Source organism: Haplochromis burtoni, unplaced genomic scaffold, assembly GCF_018398535.1.
Source record: "Haplochromis burtoni strain Fernald_Lab_line unplaced genomic scaffold, NCSU_Asbu1 Contig_41, whole genome shotgun sequence".
NCBI lineage: Eukaryota > Metazoa > Chordata > Actinopteri > Cichliformes > Cichlidae > Haplochromis > Haplochromis burtoni.
In genome coordinates, this window is record NW_024582402.1 from 880,116 (window position 1) to 901,323 (window position 21,208).

Here is a 21,208-nt window from a genome sequence, read left to right on the forward strand (position 1 = left end):
AGCTATTTATCTACACATCTCTCCAATGACTTTGACAGTTTTATATGAATATCTGTGTTTTCTTTGCTATTCACAAATTAGCAGGCGAACATTTTATTCTTTGTTTTGCTTAAGTGTGATCTGCACTGTCATACTACCCTGGTTATATTCTTACACAATTTCCTACTTACCCTCTTACTCAAGTAAATAAAGCATTGTCACAGTATAAAACCCTCCCAGTAAGATAGGTTACCATGATGAGTCACAAGGACCAGTACATTATACAACACAGACATCACTGGTTAGAGAATGAAAAGGCAAGGTCTAAAGATAATTCTTTAGACCTTGCCTTTTCATTCTCTAACAATATAAATTTATTCTTACATCATGTTGATATGCTTAATTATCAAGACTGTTGCTGGCATGTGACTAATCTGGTAGTGACTGTCTGGATCTATGCAGGGCATACTGTAACTATGACAATCTAATCAGCTTAGATATTCACTGATTTACTATAGAAAGGCTTAAAAGATCTGTGTACTGAACACAGTCCTATTCTGGTAAGTAATTTATAACCACCACTGAACAGTATTTTTTTTAGCTCTATGTGGGCTGAGTAATGGTGACTGTGGGGGGTCATTGGTGCAAGATTTTTTTATTTTATTCAACGGTTTCAAATTTCTTCCTGCATCAGAAAATTTGGTAATGATTACAGTCAAGCTGGCCTCAAAGTACGAAAGATATGACACATTACATTGGGTGCTTTATCCCCATTTATGCCAGGTTTTGGACTAGTGTAGTTGGGAACTGATCCTCTTATGTCCAGTAGAGAGCTCCAGAGACAATTTGTAATTTCCACAATAACCTTAAACACATGATACCTTGAAGAAAGTGCTGAAGTTGTGCAATGAAACTGTTTGACTTGAAGTAAAAGGTACAAAGGGGATTATGCTGTGTTATACTGCATGTAAAGTCTTTCCTTCAAGTAGTGGGAAGAATTAAGGTGCCTAAGGGGCATTAAAGTTAGAGGAAGGGTGGGGGCAGGGCAGGACACTAAGGTGAAGATGGATTAGGCCAGTGACTCTGCAGTAAGCAGCCACTGCTTTTTCTTACATCTGAACCATCTTGTTTAGTTAAAAAATACATGTTTCCTGCCCAGCTTACACCCTCTGCAAAACAGACTGATTTATGTTGCATGGAGCTTTGTCTGAGTGTTCAGGTAGACTCTAAGTATATGATACAATAATGGTACTAGTATGGTACTGTTAAAAGGTACTATTATAATAATATAAGAGTACCTTTACCCTTGCATTTAGAGCATGATGTTCACCATTGGCCAGATGTCACAAACCGTCAGACTCACTGTCTCCTTCTTGCACCATTTGATCACAAACTTCTCTACTAGTTTGAGGGATAGAATTTACTCTGCTGCTGAAATGACAAACACAGGGCTGGCTGATAGACCCTGAGAAAAATGCAAAGAAAGCACATGAAGGTTGCAATAAAGCAAATACTAATCAATCACCGTAAATTTAAACATCTGTCTCATCTGAGGAGAGCATTTGGCCTATACAAATATGCTACACACTGAAGCCAACAGCCAATCACAAAAACTCTATGGTCACCAAATACCTGCCGCTTTAATATTTTATTCATTTGAATTCTTTATCAAGCCTTTATCAAGGTGGAACCAGGTCTTGTTGGTTCAGTATTCACAGCTGTACTTATGAAGATTAGACAAAAGATTAGACAAGAACTCTGAGGTTCAGTGGCAGGTGAGCATGTTTGGTTAGTAGTTAATAAGTAAGACTTTGCTTATTTAAAAAAATCTATTAGCGCTGGCAGATGATATGTTTTTATAGGGAAGTTTGTTTTTTTATAGACTGTAGTACTGTGTGTATCTTTTATGACTTTTATTGTGTTATATGTTCCTGTTTTATAGGCCTTTGTGAATAACAACAGTGATGCATAAAAAATATTTTTAAAAAACTATACCCCTAACCATATAACCATATAAATATAAATAAGAGACGGTTATATGGGGATTCTGCCAGCAGGAGGCGGTAATGCTGTTGCTTTTTAACAGCTTTGTGTCCGAAGAAGAGCTAAGTGCAGCCAAGCGCTGTCTCTTCCAGCATCATCAGTCCCCCCTCCGTCTCCATCATCTCCCTTCACAGTTAACGTCCAACAAACTGGGTTCTGTTGTTGTCTGTCTACGTAAATTTGACTTCTGATAGCAGGTGCGTTATTATACTCTTATAACTATGTAATTAGACACGCGTGCGGGGGCATTAAAGCAGAAAAGCTCGGCCGCTGGTTTGCGGGACGTTTCCGTTAGTCGGTTTATTGTAACAGCGGGCCCGCCGGCTGCCATGGAGATTAGCATGCTAGCACAGCTATCCGCCTGTGCTGACATCGCAGCTGTTTATTACATTAGAAACGCGTTTGACAAACGGTGGGCTACATGTAAACTCTTAACACACTGAAAAATAATCCAAGTTACGCGACGAGGATTAAGAAAAAAGATTTTAAAAAGAGGCGCAGCAGCTAATTTTGTGTTTTATTCTGCAGTTATGACATTGGGTGGAGTAGTGATGAGCATCTCGGCTGTGGTCACCAAAGAAATCAATGTCTTTGGATTAGGACACAGTGTGGAGGTTTTGTGTGCAGGTTATTATTTAAAACGCTGCTAGCTCTGACTTTTCACAGGCTTATAAATGAAAACTTAAAAAAAACCAACCCATTATTTCTTGGATGAGTTTTGACTGAAGGGATGATAATGCATAATCTGTGCATTTTGTTTTGTTTCTCTATTTATGAAATAGTCACGCTCGACTGTAACATTATGGAGAAAAGAGATAAAGAGAACATTGTTATCAGCAACTGGCGGGTGTTCACATGTTAGCAGTGTGATAGGCCCACGGCTACTTTAAATCTCAGTTCAAACAGCCAAACTGATGCACTCCGTTGTTAAGTTTCTAAGTCAGAGGGGAAGCTTAAATTAACTTAATTTTATTTGTGTAAACAATGGAAGATAGGAGTGCTTTCATTATATTTGTTAACAATATAACTAGCGTGCGCAATACCTGTAATTGGCATGTAATAGTATGATAGGGTTCATGTAAAAAAAATGTTAAGAAACAAAACATGAAAAATTGTTAACAACATGGTTTCTTAAGGCCAGTATAGATATTTGGTGATTTAGAATTCCAAAATTATGATACAATCGCCCAATCTTTTTTCCTTCCATAAACAGGTAACATAGACAGATTTCCCTAAAAATTTCTATGTATAGTTTTTTGTTGTTGTTGTTTTGTTTGTTAATGTACTCCTTTATGCTCGGCATTTATACTGTGCTCAGATCAGCTGGTTGTTGAGACTGCTGGTTTTGTGGCCAACGGAGGAGCTACAGAGTGCCCACTAGTGGACAAACTGTGCAACATCATGAGCTGGTATAAATACTGATACCAGCAAATAGCTAATACTTGCTCATAATATGGACTACCAATAAAACTTCATGAACAAGTTCTTTGAGTGAATGTTTAACAATTTCAGGGAAAATGGATTAAATGTAATTTACAAACACTTTAATTCAATTTTAAAACAAAATGTGTCAGAAAGTTTTGTGTATCAACATACTAGAAAAATAGCAGTAAATCTTCACATTTGAGAGTGGAAATTTGGGACAGTTTTAGGATTTCTTTGCTTGAAAAATGACAGGTAGAGTAATTGGCTATTAAAGTAGTTGTTCATATATTTTCCACAAGCTTAGTATCACATTACTAGAATATTTTTTTTCCTGGCTTTTGTCTTCATACTAAGGTCAGAGCTTAGTAGTAACCCCATTCAAACCCCCTTTAAACTAGTGAAGGTCTGCTGTTCACAAGTAGGTAAAATGACTGGACTCATATTTGTGGACCAGTAATTTGTTATGTGGTAACGACCTGCTCCATCCTGCAGCATGTCTGACAAGAGTGAACTCAAGGCTGAGCTGGAAAGGAAGAAACAACGGATCGCCCAGATTCGAGAGGAGAAGAAAAGAAAAGAGGAAGAGAAGAAAAAGAAGGATGTGTGTAATAGTAACTATTACATAAATTTTGTAGAAAGGCAGTGCAGCAGTCAGACTGAGAGACTGAAGTTGTTTGTGTTCCGCGCTTTGTAGGGAGACTCTAAACGTGGAGGTGAGGCAATGGGTGGATCTTCAGCCGGCCATGAAGATTCAGACCTGGAGAGGAAGAGGAGGGAGGCTGAGGCTCTGCTGCAGAGCGTTGGCATCACCCCCGACGTACCCCATGGTAAACGCGTGCTGCCACCATGCTCCCGTTTTTTAACATTCACCTCCACTTATCTGCCATAACTTTGTGCTCATGTGCTTGATGGATTTGCAGCGTTTCCAAAGTTCTCTCTAAGCTCTCTGGTTCTGGCTCGGTCTCACACTCATGGCTTTCTCCATAACACAATATGTGGATGTTTTTACATGTTTTGCGCATGACACCTAAAACCTGCCTGCCATTTATTTTCATTCTCTCTTCTCTCCCCTTTTGTCTGTCCTTTTGTGTTTTGTCCTCTTTACTGCATGCATTCACCCACTCATTCACACACTTCTTCTGTACCTCCCTCCCTTCCCTCGTTCACTCACTTACTCACTTGCTGTCTCCCTCACTCGCCCACCTGTCACTCACACTCTGACAAACACACACACACACACACACACACACACACACACACACACACACTTTCACAGCTCAGCCCCTGAGGGTAGTAACAGAAGATACATGTCTGTTTCACTACCTAGTCCCTGCCCCAATGTCTCCCTCCAACAAATCTGTCGGCAGCGATGCAGGAAGTCAAGATTCTGGCGATGGAAACGCAGGACCAAGGTCAGAGAGAGCGAGAGAGATGGGGATTGGTTGCTTATTCTCATTCTTTCTTATGTGATTTAGTCAGTTAAGTGTGCATTAAGTGCATGCTAAGTGTGTGTGTGGGTGTGTGTATTAACAAGTTTATTCTACTTTGATGAATTCTGACCTGTCTGCTCTTTGCCTTTTCACCAGCACGCTGATGTTTCTTAATTAACACGCACTTTTCTCTGTCTTTCTTGCTTTCCTTTTGCCATATCTCCCATCTTTAACATCTCTTATATGGCTCACCTTTTGTCTGTCTTCTGTGTTTTGTTTCATTCTCCGGTTTTCCTGCTCCTTTCTCTCTCTGTCACTTACTAACGATATCTGGTGGTTTGGCTGTATAAGGACATTGCATTGGGATCCTGACCCCTCTACTCTGCAACTCCACTCCGACTCTGAGCTGATGGGGTACTGCACCTCCTCTCTCCTTTAGCTTGTCTTCCAACTTTTATTGTGCTTTTTGTTGTGGTTTCATCTTAGATTTGTCCAAATATGTCCATGCATATATCACTATTTATGTCTGTACATGAAAAAAATTGGCATTCACTTTTGTTTCATACTGCAAACCCGTGCGTGCATCTGCTTATTTCCGCAATGTACGTGCAGACGTGGAGCCGTGAGGCTAGGCATGTCCAAAGTGACCCAGGTGGACTTTCTGCCAAAGGAAATGGTGTCCTACTCCAAAGAAACGCAGACACCCACGGAGGCAATGACACACACTGATCAAAAAGCAGGTAAAGAAACACTTTCCCAAACTTTCACCCCAGCTAAATCAAAAGTGAGTGGTGGGAGAAAAAAAGTAATGTGAATCTGTGTTTTGCAGATGAGGAAGAGGATGAGGAGATAACTGCTCCTCCACCAGCAGAGGACAACCAGGAGGACAAAGATGAGCAGGGTGAACAGCAGCAGGAAGGTAAGGAAAGACATTTGTAGAATGTAAACTTTGTGTGAGCTGGCTGTTAACGCTGCTAATGGAAAAAATACAAAGCCTACTGGACATAACCCTTGAAGCTCTTTTCTGAACTGAGCAGTTTCTGTCATATATCAGGTCTGCTTATAGAACAAAACGAATGAGTTTGCATTAGAAGTTATTGAGGGTGGTCTCTGCCTATGCAGCTATCCCTGGAAAAACCTGGAAATGATCATCAAGCCATGTTGAGATATCATCATGTGTACAGGGAACGTCATCAGATATCATCCTTATGGGGGGAAAGAGTTAAACTTTTATGGGTTTTAGTGGCTTTTTCTACTCTTTCCAATATTTCCTAACAAATTTAAAATGGCAAATAAGACATCTGCATTAATGATCAGCATTTATTCCTCTTCCTTTATTTCCGCATAGACGCCCCCAAGGAGCTGACCGAGGAGGAGAAGCTGCAGTTGCTTCACTCGGATGATTTCTTATCATTTTTTGAGCGCGGCAGCAGAATTGTGGAGAGAGCTCTGGCTGAGCATGTGGATGTCTGCTTCGACTACAGCGGCAGAGATCTAGAGGACAAGGAGGGGTGAGGCAAATGACAGAAGAAAGTGTCAATGCTGTAAATAGAAATGAAGTGATTTCATTTCCTCGTGTCCCTTTTCAGTGACTTACAGGCTGGGGCAAAGCTGGTTCTGAACAGACAGTTTGCAGATGAGCGTTGGACTAAAAACAGAGTGGTCACCTGTCTCGACTGGTCTCCTCAGGTAGGAAGGCTCATGTGTCCATAACAGCACCCTCAGCGGGAATTCAGGGTTATTCAGGCACACACGCAGAGGTTCACATCTAACAAGTAACAGCTAACTAAAATTCAGGAACTGTAATTATGTGTATAGCGACTGACTACTAATTAGATTAGTGCTACTGAATGAATCTTACTAGGCACCATTGCTCCCTGTCTGCTCTTACTAATGACTGCTATATTTCTCTTAGTATCCAGAGCTGCTGGTGGCCTCATATAACAACAATGAGGACGCTCCACATGAGCCTGATGGTGTGGCACTGGTCTGGAACATGAAGTATAAGAAGCCCACCCCTGAATACATTTTCCACTGCCAGGTAAAAGACGCATTTCAAGTACAGAAAGCTTCTCTTCTTTCCACTTGGAATAAGAAATACTTAAGACATTACTGTTGTCTCTCCCCAGTCTGAAGTGATGTCAGCCGGCTTTGCAAAGTTTCACCCCAACCTTGTGGTGGGTGGGACATACTCGGGACAGATAGTATTGTGGGACAACAGGAGCAACAAGCGCACCCCTGTGCAGAGGACTCCCCTGTCTGCAGCTGCACACACAGTAATGCACTGGACCACACAATCTTTCATTGTCTACACACACTTTTCTTTTCCTGCATCTTTTTAATCTATGAACTGTGCACCACTGTGTGCAGCACCCAGTCTACTGCGTGAATGTGGTGGGAACCCAAAATGCCAACAACCTGATCAGCATTTCCACTGATGGCAAGATGTGCTCCTGGAGCCTGGACATGCTCTCCCAGCCACAGGTACACGAGATGTATGGACGCATGTACAGACATGCAGATATAACATCAATGACCTTTTTTGCTGCCACAATGAACACAGACGTAAATATGAGCTGTTTTGTCTGAGACTTTGTGCAAATTCCCTGCAGGACAGTCTGGAGCTGGTGTTCAAACAGAGCAAAGCGGTGGCTGTCACCTCCATGGCGTTTCCTCTGGGTGACGTTAACAATTTTGTGGTAGGGAGCGAAGACGGCTCTGTCTACACCGCCTGTCGCCATGGCAGGTAAGACCCTGTAAAATGCCTGTATTTCTACTATAATAAAATATAAAGTCTCTGTACCCATTTAAGTGAGAGTGTTAAAGCTCTCAATGTTGGGGTTAAAAGGTAAGGCAGCAGAGCTGTCCTGTGTGTGTTACAGTAAGGCAGGCATCACTGAAGTGTTTGAAGGCCACCATGGTCCGGTTACTGGACTGAGCTGCCACAGTGCTGGAGGACCTGTCGATTTCTCTCACCTCTTCATCTCGTCCTCGTTTGACTGGACCGTCAAACTCTGGAGCACTAAGGTGAGACTGAATCAGTCACTTTTAGCATGAGTCAAGATTAGAACAGTTTCCAGACATAAATCTATTGTTTCTCTCTGCCACTTCCACCCACGCTTTCCCTTGTAGAGTACCCGTCCACTATACTCTTTTGAGGACAGTTGTGACTACGTCTACGATGCGATGTGGTCTCCAACACACCCTGCCCTGTTTGCTTGTGTGGACCTAGCTGGACGTCTGGACTTGTGGAACCTCAACAATGATACCGAAGTATGCCCAATTTTTTACATGAGTTACAGAATTGATTTCGGATTTGACAGAGAATCCAAAGCGTACCCGAGCAGGTATGCATCTGCTTCTCGGTAAGCTCTTGTGTGTATTTTAGGTTCCAACTGCTAGTGTGTATGTGGATGGGGCTCCGGCACTGAACCGTGTCAGATGGTCTCACACTGGAAAGGAGATTGCCACTGGGGACTCAGAGGGACAGGTTCAGGTCTATGATGTTGGCGAGGTGAGATGTCAGCTCCTTTTGTGTTTTCATGTAATGCCACAAATCCCCCCCTCAAACCCCTCCGTTTACATGCATCTGTCTTCCTGCAGCAAATCTGTGTTCCCAAAGCGGATGAGTGGACCCGCTTCGTCAGGACGCTGGCTGAGATCAATGAAAACAGAGATGAAGCTGAGGAACTGGCCAATGCATGATGTTGCAAACCCCACCCACCCTCACACACAACCACTCATACAATTCTCTCCAGTCCGCTACACCTATAGTACATTACACAGTACTGCCAGAGGAGCTGCGCTCGCCTCTCTCTGGTTGCCAGCTTCTCCACATTCTACATTTGGCCTGAGGAGATGTGCAGAGCTAGAATGGATGGAAGTGGCAGCTTTAGATGTGTTTTTGAATGTCTCTTTCAGAGTTTTAGAGTACATTTGTAGGAGCAATGAATGTCAGGTGTAGTAGTAGCACAAAAACCAGAGTAAGTTGTTGAAAGCTTAGAGGAATAGAGGAAAGTGATTTTCAGCGTAGATGTGGCTGTCCACTCTGAACTTCTAGCTTTGATAACATCCTCAGGGCTCCAGAAACTGCTCTTCTCCTGAGGCCTCAACAGACTCGGCTCTTTTTTTAAATATGCAAACCTTTGTACTTGCACCTTTTTATTACCATTTGAGTGTTTTTACATGTTTTCCCAGACACGCTTGTGCACAGCTGGCAAACTTTGAAAAGACTGAAAACACCCTTTTATTCTGAGAAGCACTAAAACAGCTAATGCACTCACACACATAGATACCTGGCCTGTGCAGAAGCGTGTCATTCTTACATTTTAACCACTACAATATTTAATATTTATCACGGTGGTTGTACTTATTTAAATATTGTGTGTATTATTTTAAAGACGCTGCTTTGTACTAAAAGTTTGAATTGTACAATCTTGAAATTAGCACTACAAGCTTCTTAATAAGCAAAAATATGCTACTCTACTTTGCTTGAATTTATTGACACTAGTACAGTGAAAAGGGGATGCGTTTTTCCTGTACCAAAGGTTAATGTTATTGGAAACAGTTCCCCGACACATCCTCTTTAAGAGGAGCCAGAAAAACTAAATGAAGTTTTAGATGAAGGCATGAAGCAAAAGTTGGAAACTAACTTAACCACAAAATGGGAGTCCTTTATTTTGCTTTTTGTCCTTCCTGTTTTTCATTCCTTCCATGATTGATGGATTCAACATCCTGCCTCACAAAGTTAACATTTAAAACAAAAAACAAAGCTTAAAGCACACTGACTCAACCACACCTGATGTAAAATAAGACAAGTGCTCTGCTTACACTACTTGTACTGTATTCTTCTCCATTTCTGTTCCTGATACAATGGATGGTTGCACTTTCCCATTGGAATAAAATTTGAGACATACTGGTAAAATTAAAACCATATGGATTATTTATTTCATTAAAATACAATGACTCAAATGAGATACACTTAATTTATTAAGAACTAATTCTCTGCTCATGATTCTTCTTTTTAAATCAAGAAAACACTTGAAAAGTTCTGTACATCAGTAAGAGTGATTCTCAGAGGCGAGGGCCCAAAGCCCCACAGTGCCATAACATTACAGTTACTGAACTGTTCTGTTGACTGAATGTTATGGAGCTCTCTCGTAACATCTGGTCAGTACAGTTATACAATATGTACAGTATCAAACCTCCTGAATGAGGACAGGTTGACAGCGAAGCCCCACATACCGTGCAGATCAATCTAATATTTCCTATACCCTCTGTCCAAGAAGAGAAGTCCTGCTCATACTGAGTATCAGACAGAAAACAAAATGAAAATCATATCATGAGAGACAGAGGAGTGCCCAAGGCTCCGTTTTGAGAAGAAGAGAAAAGATGAAGCTGCCAGGAGCATACAGCCACTGAAGATTGAACACAGTCAGAGATTCTGGTCCCCATCGCTGTCTGCTCTGTTGTACAGCTGCAGGCAGCTCTCCACCTCTATGGCTGGCTAGTGGCCACTGAAGCACACCTTTTACCCCGAAGAGAGTAATGGGCCAGTGGTGTTTGTTCCTAAGTCAGTGACCTCTTTTTGTGGAGTGTGTGCTTCATTTGTGTGTCTATCTGAGTGTCTGGCTCCTGGTAATGGTGGAGAGGGATGATGAAATGATATGGATATCGAGACCTCTACGGTGCTTGAGCTGGGTGATGTATGGAAGCCACACCGGACGACTTGAATTTGGGAAGGTGGAGTCCAAATTTATTCTCCACCCCAGCAAAGGTAGCTGCAGCCAGGTGGTAACCTCCAATGTGGTCCACATTGATGGGAGGAAGCTCTGAGATTCGAGACTTGGGTTTGGGTTTGGATCCAGCTGGACGACTGCAGAGAGGAGAGGACATGACGAGTCATTTCACAACCAAAGTTGTTTAGTAACTTTGTAGGCATCAAAATGTATTTTTTATGGTTGAACCATCCATACTAACTACTTTAATGGACTTCAAAAGGTCTGTTTTTAAATGAGACGGCCTCCCTTAATCAACCCCAAAGCGGTTGACTAAGTGTCACTTTGTTTTTTCTGAGGGAATTTGTAAAAAATGTAACTGCATAAGGGAGCAAAACATGGCAAAAACATCACTAAAGAGATAAAATAGGGTAAAAGAGTGCAGTAAAGAAAACTTAGACCACAAAGGAAAGTGGTTGATTTAAGGCCTTTAAAGAGCAGCAAATTACAAGATTGACATGAAACATGACTCAAAATGTTTTCAAATATTGGAACCCCCCTTTCACAACTGTGCTTGTGATATCCTCATTTCAAATAAATGCCGTCTCCTCTGATAATTTATACCTAATGTATCCAAATACTTTGTGGCACCACTCTAAGTCTCTTTTATACTGACATGTGTTACAATGCTTTGTAATATAGCAATGTTACTGTGCTACAGCACACTGTTCTCCCTCATCACAGGAGCGCTGACAACTTTCCAAACATATTTTTAAATACTTATATGGATACAAAACAGAAGGAGAAGACGACTTAGCTGGACACACATATTTAAAAGAAAAAAAGAACTTACTGTCCACCAAAGTCAACGTAGAACCACCGTTGCAAGAGTTCATAAGTCACCAGAGTCACACCAAACTGAGGAGAGGATCGGCACATACGAGCTGGAGAAAAGAAAAACAAAACAAAAAAACCCCAAACAGTTTAGGTTAGTTTAACTGAAAAAACCCCAAAACAATCAGAGACACAGCGCATCTACTTGTCCATTGATACACAGCCACACACCTCCAGCTCCCTTCCACAAAGCTCTGAAACCTTCCTCTCTCAAAATCTTCTTGAAGCAATCGATGACTCCAGAGTAGGTGGTCTGCCCTGCCCTTGCCGCAACTTGTAGACGTGTCTTAATGACATCAGCAGGTGTCACAAGGGAGGCAGCAGGAATACCTGGAAAACAGTTACAGGGAGTCATGAAGCTAATGGAAAATATGGTCTTTGTGCTTTAAGTGGAAGTGAAAAACAGTATGCACATATTTCTCTCATGGTTTTTTTATAAACTGTAGCACAGATCAGATGGCATGCTAATACGGAGCACTGACTGACTTCATGTTGTGAATTATAATTACCTGCGATTGCTCCAGCACTGAGAAGCTGCAAAGGTCCCAGCCTGCCTTGTTCATCAGCTAGTTGAGTCTTTGTGTGGGCGTACACAGGGAAATAGATGGCTGAGAAGGGGATGTCCCTTAAAAAACAAGCTTTAGCACCCTAAAAAGACACATTAAAGACAGAAAAATGCAACAGTGAAAACCAGATGTAAAGATGGCAAGTGTCCATAGGTACGAGAAGCTTTAAGTGAAAGAATTTATTTCTCCACCAAGGAGGAAAGAATACCGTTTGTACTGCTACTCTCATGGTTACAGACTGCTCTTACAACCTCCCGTCTGAGGAGGGGGTTTCATACGTTTCAAAGAATGTTACCTTATAGAGACCGAAGAAGCCCAGGTCACGGACCACACTCAGTGCACTGACTCGAGGTCCAGTGGTGATCTCACCTGCAACCTGCAGGCGGATCTTCACAATCTCCAGAGGGTTGGTAAAGATCACCTGAGAGGCTCCAGCCTAAATACACAAGGAAAGAAGGCAATGGATGACTTTTTCACGCTTGCAATTTTAAATCTGCTTCTGCATCTCACATGTATGCAGCTCAGGGATGGGAACCAAGTTTTTTTTTCTCATGAAAAAGTATCAAAAGTAACAATTACATCCTGATCGATCAATTACTTTGCCATTTCCTCGGACGGTAAGGAGTGCTGGGCCAATGTGTGTAAAGATGAACAACGCTATCAAAAACAAAAACAGAAAAAGAACATGTTGCATTGGACATTCGGTTCACTCTGGGAGCAAATTAGCAGTGCATCCACTGTTAGTAACGCAAATCGGACTCGGCAGGCAACTTAACGCAGCAAATGAGAGGACTCCATGCATGTTACTGCACACACTCTTAAGTGACTATCCACATTTTCTTACTGAGTACTCTTTGATTCATTCACACATTCATTCATTAAAAAGAGGAAAAGAGAGAAAGTCTGGCTCTCAGTACTTACACAGCCACCCGCCATAATCTCAGCGAAGAGAGGAATTGTGTCATCTTTTTCGGTAAACTTATCTCTTACAAAGTCATTCACCTGTGGGACAAAAAACCCAAAAAAAAAAAAAAGACAAACTCAATCAGCTTAATCTTACTCTTGTGGAGCTGCCTCAACATAATGCCCTACTGCCCCTACTGTTGAAATGCTGTACAGGCATCTTTATATGGTGGCCCTGAGAGGTCAAACCCACAGCGACTTAAGAAAACACCAACAAACAGAAAAAAGACACAACAGAAATGTTTTTGGGGAGACGGTAACGTGACGGAAAAGTTACGGAAAACACTTTTCCATTTCCATTGTGTTTTGTGTGCTTTTGCAGCGTTTTTGTATTTAGTGATGTTTACTTAAGCCAATGTATTGTTATACTACAAGAACCTTATCTCAACACTTACAGAGGAAGTCCCCCATTATCTGTTTTCTCTGTACTAAAACTGCTAACAATAATCTGAGTTTCTACAACCCTGCTGTGAACCCTTTAAGCTCTTGCTTTAGTTCAGGTAGTCTCCAGCATATTAGGAAATACTGAGTGATGTAACTGTGATTGATCTTGACACAGTGCCTCAAAAATAACGGACGTTTTCAAAAAATACAAAAAGGAAAAAAAAAGGACATGTAAATATTAGCACAGAAGGACTTTGACATTGGCTGCACAAACAGCTAAAAATAGAAAGACTGCTCTAAACATTAAACACAGAAATGTACCAAAAGTGAAGTCCAGGCTTTTTAACCCTGTGTGTGACACAGGAAATGGAAAAAACATTCAGTAAGATTTCCTCTTAACTACCTAGAGGTTTCCAAACTACAGTGAAGCAATGTGGAGAGAACATGATGAAACCAAAATTGGATTAAAAAAAAACAAACAAACAAAACAAAACCCCACAGCAACCAAAGTAGACACCAATCACAAAGTGTTTGGAAATGCAAATACAAATAGCTCTTGAAGGCGTTTCATTCTCGCAGGGTGGAGCACCCTACTTGGTAGTTACCCTGAGGGAGACCCCGGTAGAGCAGGGCGATATCGCCAAAAATATTTATCACGATATATATTTGCGATAACAATATAACTGACGATATAATTGATGCGAGACAAAATACAACTCCACAACATTACTAGCGCAAAAAGACAACCTTCCATTTATTTTCACTTAAACAAGAAGCTGGTTTTTATGTACATTAAAGCTTTATAAAAATGTAACAGTGCAAATGCAAATTCCTTGCTGAAAGTTTAACCAAAAGGCATTTCCAGTAGAAATGGGCTGACATATCCTGAGCATAACCATGTATAATATCCACTGAAGTTAAAAAGAGGTGCTTTGCAACATTAAACTGCAGTGTGCAGTACGTATTTTTCGGACCATAAGGTGCACGGGATTATAAGGCACATTAAGCGAAACAAAGCAGTCAGATAAATCAAACTTTATTAAACTCATTCTTCTTGCTTCCTCCACTTCTGTACCATTGATTCATTAATGTTGAATTCTCTGGCAGCTGCTCTATTCCCATGTTGTTGCAGTATATTAATGACTAACCTCGTATTGTGGATGGATTATCTCAGTTGTTCTCCTGACTGAAGTTTGGTCCGTTTACAGCATCCTGCCATGCGATTGCATTTGTCTCTAACTATCAGGAACCTTAACGTTAACTTTTATAAGTGGAAAAGTGTTAGTGTTCGTCCTCCAGCTTCACTGTTTATGTTATGCTAACATAGCTGTGTCGCTAGCGATCACGTAGCACATCATTATATACCAGCTAGCCCAACTTCAGTAACCCTACAAACGTCACTGCTGTTTAGTTTCCTGTCTTCATTTATGTTGGAAGTGATAGCAGAGCTGTACGTTTGATTTTTTTCAGAAATCTCTCAGTCAGAACATGCTATATCATGCTTAGGTAACTAGCGAAACTAGCGAGCTAACTTCCGCTAGCTTCCTGCTAACTTCTAACTCCGTTAAATGTAATAATTTTGTTTTCATGGATGCCTGGAAGTTAAACTTCATAGTTACACCTGGTAAAGCAGCAATGCTGATCGTTTTATTAAAGATGAAAGAATTTAGACAGTTTTTAACTCTCAGTGATGCTGCAGTGTTCGTTTGACCTGAACATACGGAGTTTAGGACCCAGATTACTCCCAGATTTAAGAGCATCTTAGTCCGACAAATACGACAATAACGACGGCCGCTTGCATGTTCTGCAAAAAAATGTGCTTTGTCGTGTATCTGACGGACAAACACCAAACCAGTTCCACATCACTGAAGTTGCACCATTTTTACAAACCAATTCTGGTTCATCTGTTTCACTCAACAATCGGCCATGTGCGTATGAAAACAAAGGCACTGCGCATGCGCGTTTTACTCATATTCTATCGCGATATTTCATTTTCCTATCGTTGCCTAACATTATACCGGTATTACCGTGAACGGTATAATATGGCCCAGCCCTAGACCCCGGACCCGTTTGGTCATAAAAAGCCTTTTATGAGTACTCACTGTAAGTTTGATAGCCTTCTCTGGTGCCACACCTATGAGCTGAGGAACCAGACCTGTGGGGCATTATGAGAGATTGGGTTACAAGACTCTCCTTTCATTAGCAATACTGGGCAAACAGAAATGTGAAAAAATACATAAAAGTATTTACACTGATTTTTTTAGCAAGATAAATTGGGTGTTGCAGATAAGAAAATAACATAAGTTGTGAAACGTATGACGTTCTGTGTAGAGACAGGAGGATAAAACAGGCAGGAGGTGAGCCTACCTCTATAGAAGCCAAAGAAGCCCTCGTAGCGCAGCACCTTCTTAGCACAGTCAAAGCTGTTCTTGTACATCAACTCGCCAACAAAGGATCCGGTGGACCTCTGATTCTGCATACGAGTCTTTACCAAATCAATGGGGTACACAGCTGTTGCCCCCGTGGCTATTAAAAACAAAAAACACACCCAAAGTCAGACTGATTAGAATCCACTAAATGAGATAACAGGTTTTTGGTATGTGTCTGTTTGAGAGCACTGTTGAGATCACCTCCAGCAATGGAGCCCAGGGTGAACCTGTAGGCGGACTCTGCAATTTGGAGCCACACAGACCTCGAAGTATCTCCGTGGGCCTGATGAAAAACACAAATAATATCATCTAAATTGTTTTTCATACTGTATTAAATTAAACATTGCACTGAGGTTTGAAAATATTTACACACAGTAAAATCTTGTTCTGGTTTTAGGTCAGTTATTAATAACAGGATGTGTAGCCAGCCCGTTACAAGCATCCTACCTGTTTCTGGCTTTCAGCCAGGTGATAGGGCAGGCACCCCTCCTCTAGTGGAGCTATCCTGTCAATGTCAGCAAGGTTCAGGCGCCTGAAAAACATGGTCATTTCCCCATTATCAGCATTGTATGCAAATATCAGTCAAATGCATACTGAATGTAAGAATTTGGGCATGAGTGTGTCTTTACCCAGAGGGAGAGTGCAGGCCTGATAACTGATAAAGGATGTCAATTTCCATAGGAGTGATCTGACCAAACTTGTTGGCTGCATGAACAAACTCCTCTGAAGATCAGAGAGGTCAGGAAGAAACACTTCAGTTAAACATCAGCATTTATGACTGTCAACCATGAAACATGTCATTTGAAACAGAAAGCCACAACGTCACAGTAATGTAACGATATGTGCACCTTTGGTCACGAGCGTGTCCTTTCGCGTGCCAGCCAGTGTGCTGTAAATCTTGCGAATAAGCTCCATGTTGTTCAGGAGAGAATTGAAGGCATTGAAGTAAGAGAAGCTGACCATGTGAGAGGTACTTCCTCCGGCAGCCTGGCAGAAAGAAGAAAGGCAATGCACATCAGGTACGGCTTCATCAGCAAGTTTTTTCTTTTAAAAATAATCTCTTCATGAGGTCACAGGATCAACTTTAAAATAACTGACATATTGTAAAAATTGGGAACTTCTGACACTTTTAGGCCAAAAAGGTTATGCTTCAAAGTTGAGAAGGTCTGAAAGCACCGATGACTAAGAGAACACTCAGCCTGAGTGTGACGCTTAAAAGATCATTTAAAAACATCAGGGTCATGTTCAAAATAACCATATTATCCTTTAATGCTAATAACCCCAGATGAGAAGCTAAACAGGATTCACCTCTGCTGAGGTTGTAAATTTCAGTACCTCACAGCAGGTTACACTTCTAGTTACACTTCTACTTGTGAGTGATCAAAACTTCAGCAAAGATTAAGCTTTTGATTTACATCACGTTAATCCCATTTCAAACTCAGGTTACAATACCAGTCAGCTCTCTCTGAAGAGCCGCAACACTCACCGAGACAAGGTTCTCCTCCACAAAAGGGGTGAGCATGTGGTGTCTGATAGTGGACATAATGTCACTGAAGTCCAGGGCAGAGATGACACCATTCTTGCCTTTGTCCTTTTGGGCAAATGCCTGGCGTGCATGCTCCAACTGCAGCTCCTAAAAAACAAGACATCACAAGACAGTGTGTAAATAATGTAAATAAAGTCAGTCACACAATATGTTGAGAAAGGAAAAGTGAAACAAAGAAATGAAAGCATAAAAGGCCCCCAATATACCTGCAGGAATTGGGTGAACTCGAGGTAGTTGAGGTGTTTCTTGCGGTCGTGTCCAAAGTGCAGGCGGATGAACTCACAGTTCCAGTTGAAAGGAATATGGTGGTGCACTGTGGTCTGGCTGAAGATGTCCTGCACATTTTCTGCAGCACAGATACACATTAGAAGAAAAAAAATCTTAGCAGGACTTTCTTAAACTTTGAGGTTAAAGCATTTCATTTCTACAACAGAGTTTTGCGTGTGTGGTATTGGAAAGAAGGGAGACAGCATGGGAACAATTACATAAACTCATCCATGTGTAATGCTTAAGCCTAAGGAATAATCTGATTAACAATGTCATGTTGGGAAATTACTTCTACACTGCAGCAAAGCATGAAAATTTCTTTGCTGACAAACAGGAATGAATTCAGTGCAGCGCAATAAACTCCATGCTGAAACTGCATGAAGCTCAGTCTTTACACATATTAAGTGAAATAAGGCATAAATGCACACATACCAAAGGAAATGTCTCCAGTTCCAGACTTGTCAAACAGCTGAAAAGCTACTATGAAGAGAGCGTCCGGTGCACACAACACAGATTCAAATGCAAGAAACTCCTGGAATGAAATCAGCCTGCAAAGGTGTGTGGGTTTTAGAGAGAGAGGAAAAAAGAAGGTTTAACGTTTAAAGGCATCATTAAGAGATTAAAGACTGTGGAATGAAGCAAAGGCGAGCTCACGCAATACTAGTTCAAGGAACAATACATTTTCTCAGTTTTATCACCCCTATTAAAAAACAAATAAACAAACAAACAAAAAAAACCATGGTCACTATGTTTCTGTATGAATTAGAAGGCAAGCCGATGACTGACAGAAACACCATCTTTCATTTCTGAATAAAGCGATACACTTTTCAGAGGGTTGTTTTTTTTTCACTGTGTATTTTATCTTATCTAAAGTAGCTGTAATAGCAATCAGACATGTCTCAATAAATTGTCAATTAGTGCTGATAAACTGAGAGCTTGTGTATGCAGTGTTTTTATCAGTACATACCCGTCCTTTGTGGTGTCAGCCACAGCAGCGATGAGCTGAACAGTTTTGGGGTTGTGGTGAATCTGTGTATGTAGTCCTAGATACCTCTGGACAAAGTCTCCTGGGGTCATGAACCTCTCTCCATCCTTGCCCTCTACACTGGCATACTGAGAGGAGAAAGAACATACCATCATCTTGGATGCCTTAAAAGACATGCTAAACAAATACAGGTATTGCCATTTTGATTCATAAGTTCACCCAATCCACCAGTATGACACTTGACATTACAGCTTTTTAACCCTAACCAAAGACCTGTGTGCCCACAGTGCTTGGAGACAAAAGTGGAGCATGACAGTGATTACTTCCACAAAGGGTTGTCACAGAGGATAGCTCCACGTGTTTTCATTTGGTGTTTTTTTTTCCTTTTTAAATTATATACACGCCCTTCATACAAAACCAAAGGAATTGGTGTCTCCTCTCAGGAGCTCACAGGGACACTAGCAGTGGAAAACGACAGTAACACACTGTATACTGTTTACCTCAAATTAAAATCACAAGTCATGAGATGCAAATATTATACAGCAGGAAACTACACAAACTTTGTTACAGTTGCAGATCATTAATAAAAGCTATCAAGTTAACCACCCTGCATCACTTGTTGGCGTCTTACCAAACTGTAATGACTATTTATGCTGCACCTGAACCACCAAGGTCACGAATCATGCAGCTACAACATGACATGTCAAAGACACATTTCCACAAGCACGAGCAGGCACACGTGGACTAATGTTTCTTGGCAGGAGTTTCCAAGTTATTTGACCTTCTGTATTGTCAGTGTGCTAAAAACTGCTGACCGGCAGGACAACCACGCAGCAGGTCACCCACTCTCCACGCAGAAGACAGTGGAGAAAGCTGAAGGTTAGCAAAGTCTGCTGTTACCACAGTCTCTCATTACATCACACGGTCAAACATGGACCAGTATCCTCGGACATGCAACTAAATTCAGCCTGATCGCTTAAATGAGGTAACCAGGCTCGGAGAGCAACCACCGAGTATGACAGCGTGACACATATTGATAATACGAGCAGACAGCTGAGGAAAAAAACATATTACACTTTTGCAACGCTGTATCAACCACTCACATCCGCTGTTAGTGACCAAACAAGAATAAGTTACAACTGACTTTATGTTTTAACTTCAGTGAGGAAAAATAAAGCTCTGTTTGGCTAACTAATGAATGTGCCATTCAGATACACCCCGGCTTATGCTGTAACTTAAACCTCATGACACAACTTTACAAGCTCATTCACCAAAAAAAAAAAACCCCAGTTCAGACTACCCCCTACGCGGCAACACAGTTGTTTAACAGATATATCGAGTTAATATGCAGTTATGCATAAGATGACATACTATTTTTGTTAGCGCTTACCTGCTGGAAGATTGCTTTAAGCTCACTTGGGTCCCCGCGTTTGGTAGATTGCACCTAAAACAGCACACACCAAAATAACGATGACATTTTCGAAAGTGCTTTTAAAACACCAACAAAGCAAAAGCAAGTTTTGCAAGCGGAGAGCTGGACATAGCAAGAAGCAAAGCGAGCAAGAAAAAAAAAAAAGCTTTAGGGGGTGATGTCTCCTTGAAAGCGTCCACTGCCGTGAAGGACAACCGACCCACTGCGGCAAATACATAAAAGCTAAGAACTGCGACGTGGCGTACATTTAAGTTGAGCCATGTAGGAAAGCCCACCAGCCAACAAAAATCTACAAAAATCAAAACTACCGTTATCCGGTAGCCAGCTAGCAAGCACACTCTACTGATGTGAAAAGGACACAAACTGTTTCATTGTTATAGTTTAAAACGAGCAACAAGATGAGAGCAAACTAAGAGTTGACTGCTGTGAAAAGATGGGAGTTCAGCTAGCGGTAGTGATTTTGTTTAATCACTGCAGTAATAGTAGTGCGATAGCTGTATAGCATTGCTTCGCTAATTCCGGGCTTCGTGGATGTCTCGTCAAGGCCAGCCTCCGCTGTGCGGCAGCTAGCAGGGATGCTACAGCGTCGGTATACACCGAGCCTGAGACAGCCAACCCGGAAGGGAGCAGAAAGGCTAGCTTCGATAGCTCCTACACAAGAAAACGAACAGAAAACATGCAAACACGGCAAAGTAGAGGTTTGAAAAACGCTAGGAGAGCGAACCACAAGTCACCTTGACCGCCATGCTGGTTTGACGTCAGTACAGTGAGCGAGCAAGACGCAGCGCTCGCGCTCAGACGTGTAGCTACAAGTGTCGGAAAATGAAACGAAACAGCGCGCGCTTTGAAAAAAGAAGGTGCGGCCGGTAAATTGGTTTAGCTATCAACCTGTGCCAGCTCTGAGACTCCTGTTACTGCGGTTAGTAAAAGTACTACACTACTGCGACTATCCCACTGCTCATACTACAAATACCACAGCAGCTAGTAATACTGTCACTTTAGTTTTTGATGACACCCCGAGCTACACATTGTTGGAACAGATCAATAAAGAATGTTCATTATAAAAACAACAACAAAGACCTGTGGGTTTGAATTCTGCTCTAAAAATATCTATGAATTCAGCCCGACTTTATTTCGATGTCCTGTGT

At 41.5% G+C, this 21,208-nt stretch overlaps 2 protein-coding genes across 7 annotated transcripts; one reads left to right on the forward strand and one right to left on the reverse strand.

Annotated features, from left to right (window-relative positions):
* Window positions 1–1,732: 1,732 nt before the first annotated feature.
* Window positions 1,733–9,807, forward strand: LOC102300262 (dynein, cytoplasmic 1, intermediate chain 2a). Of its 6 annotated transcripts, none has more exons than XM_005920590.3 (17): window positions 1,733–1,754; window positions 3,940–4,048; window positions 4,142–4,274; window positions 4,724–4,859; window positions 5,229–5,291; window positions 5,490–5,617; window positions 5,707–5,796; window positions 6,226–6,388; window positions 6,467–6,566; window positions 6,793–6,918; window positions 7,007–7,153; window positions 7,248–7,361; window positions 7,490–7,623; window positions 7,760–7,904; window positions 8,010–8,150; window positions 8,266–8,391; window positions 8,481–9,807. In XM_005920590.3, the coding sequence occupies exons 2-17, from the start codon at window positions 3,941–3,943 to the stop codon at window positions 8,580–8,582; spliced, it is 1,956 nt and encodes a 651-aa protein (XP_005920652.1). In that variant the 5' UTR covers window positions 1,733–1,754; window position 3,940; the 3' UTR covers window positions 8,583–9,807. The 6 variants fall into 6 exon arrangements, with proteins under 6 accessions (XP_005920652.1, XP_005920651.1, XP_005920648.1 ...); XM_005920589.2 differs by lacking the exon at window positions 1,733–1,754 and adding an exon at window positions 2,072–2,219; XM_005920586.3 differs by lacking the exon at window positions 1,733–1,754 and adding an exon at window positions 2,279–2,434.
* LOC102301594 (calcium-binding mitochondrial carrier protein Aralar1) lies at window positions 9,797–20,918 on the reverse strand. Its single transcript, XM_005920592.3, has 18 exons — window positions 20,795–20,918; window positions 20,019–20,072; window positions 18,611–18,756; window positions 18,076–18,191; window positions 17,583–17,722; window positions 17,317–17,463; window positions 16,679–16,817; window positions 16,460–16,553; window positions 16,278–16,362; window positions 16,032–16,113; window positions 15,769–15,927; window positions 15,504–15,556; window positions 12,976–13,056; window positions 12,350–12,490; window positions 11,998–12,136; window positions 11,660–11,818; window positions 11,448–11,538; window positions 9,797–10,752 (listed from the first exon to the last, which is right to left on the reverse strand). Exons 1-18 carry the CDS (start codon window positions 20,804–20,806, stop codon window positions 10,560–10,562), a joined length of 2,031 nt encoding a protein of 676 aa, XP_005920654.1. The 5' UTR covers window positions 20,807–20,918; the 3' UTR covers window positions 9,797–10,559.
* Between the last annotated feature and the right edge of the window lie 290 nt (window positions 20,919–21,208).

Coding starts and splice junctions, on each gene's coding strand:
- LOC102300262 (XM_005920586.3), top strand. CDS start 2,352: ATGGAGATTAGCATGCTAGCACAGCTATCCGCCTGTGCTGACATCGCA. Junction 6,567..6,792: donor GTCTCGACTGGTCTCCTCAG/GTAGGAAGGCTC, acceptor TATTTCTCTTAG/TATCCAGAGCTGCTGGTGGC. Junction 7,154..7,247: donor TGTCTGCAGCTGCACACACA/GTAATGCACTGG, acceptor CACTGTGTGCAG/CACCCAGTCTACTGCGTGAA.
- LOC102301594 (XM_005920592.3), bottom strand. Junction 16,554..16,678: donor GGACACGCTCGTGACCAAAG/GTGCACATATCG, acceptor TCTGATCTTCAG/AGGAGTTTGTTCATGCAGCC. Junction 10,753..11,447: donor TACGTTGACTTTGGTGGACA/GTAAGTTCTTTT, acceptor TCCTCTCTGCAG/TCGTCCAGCTGGATCCAAAC.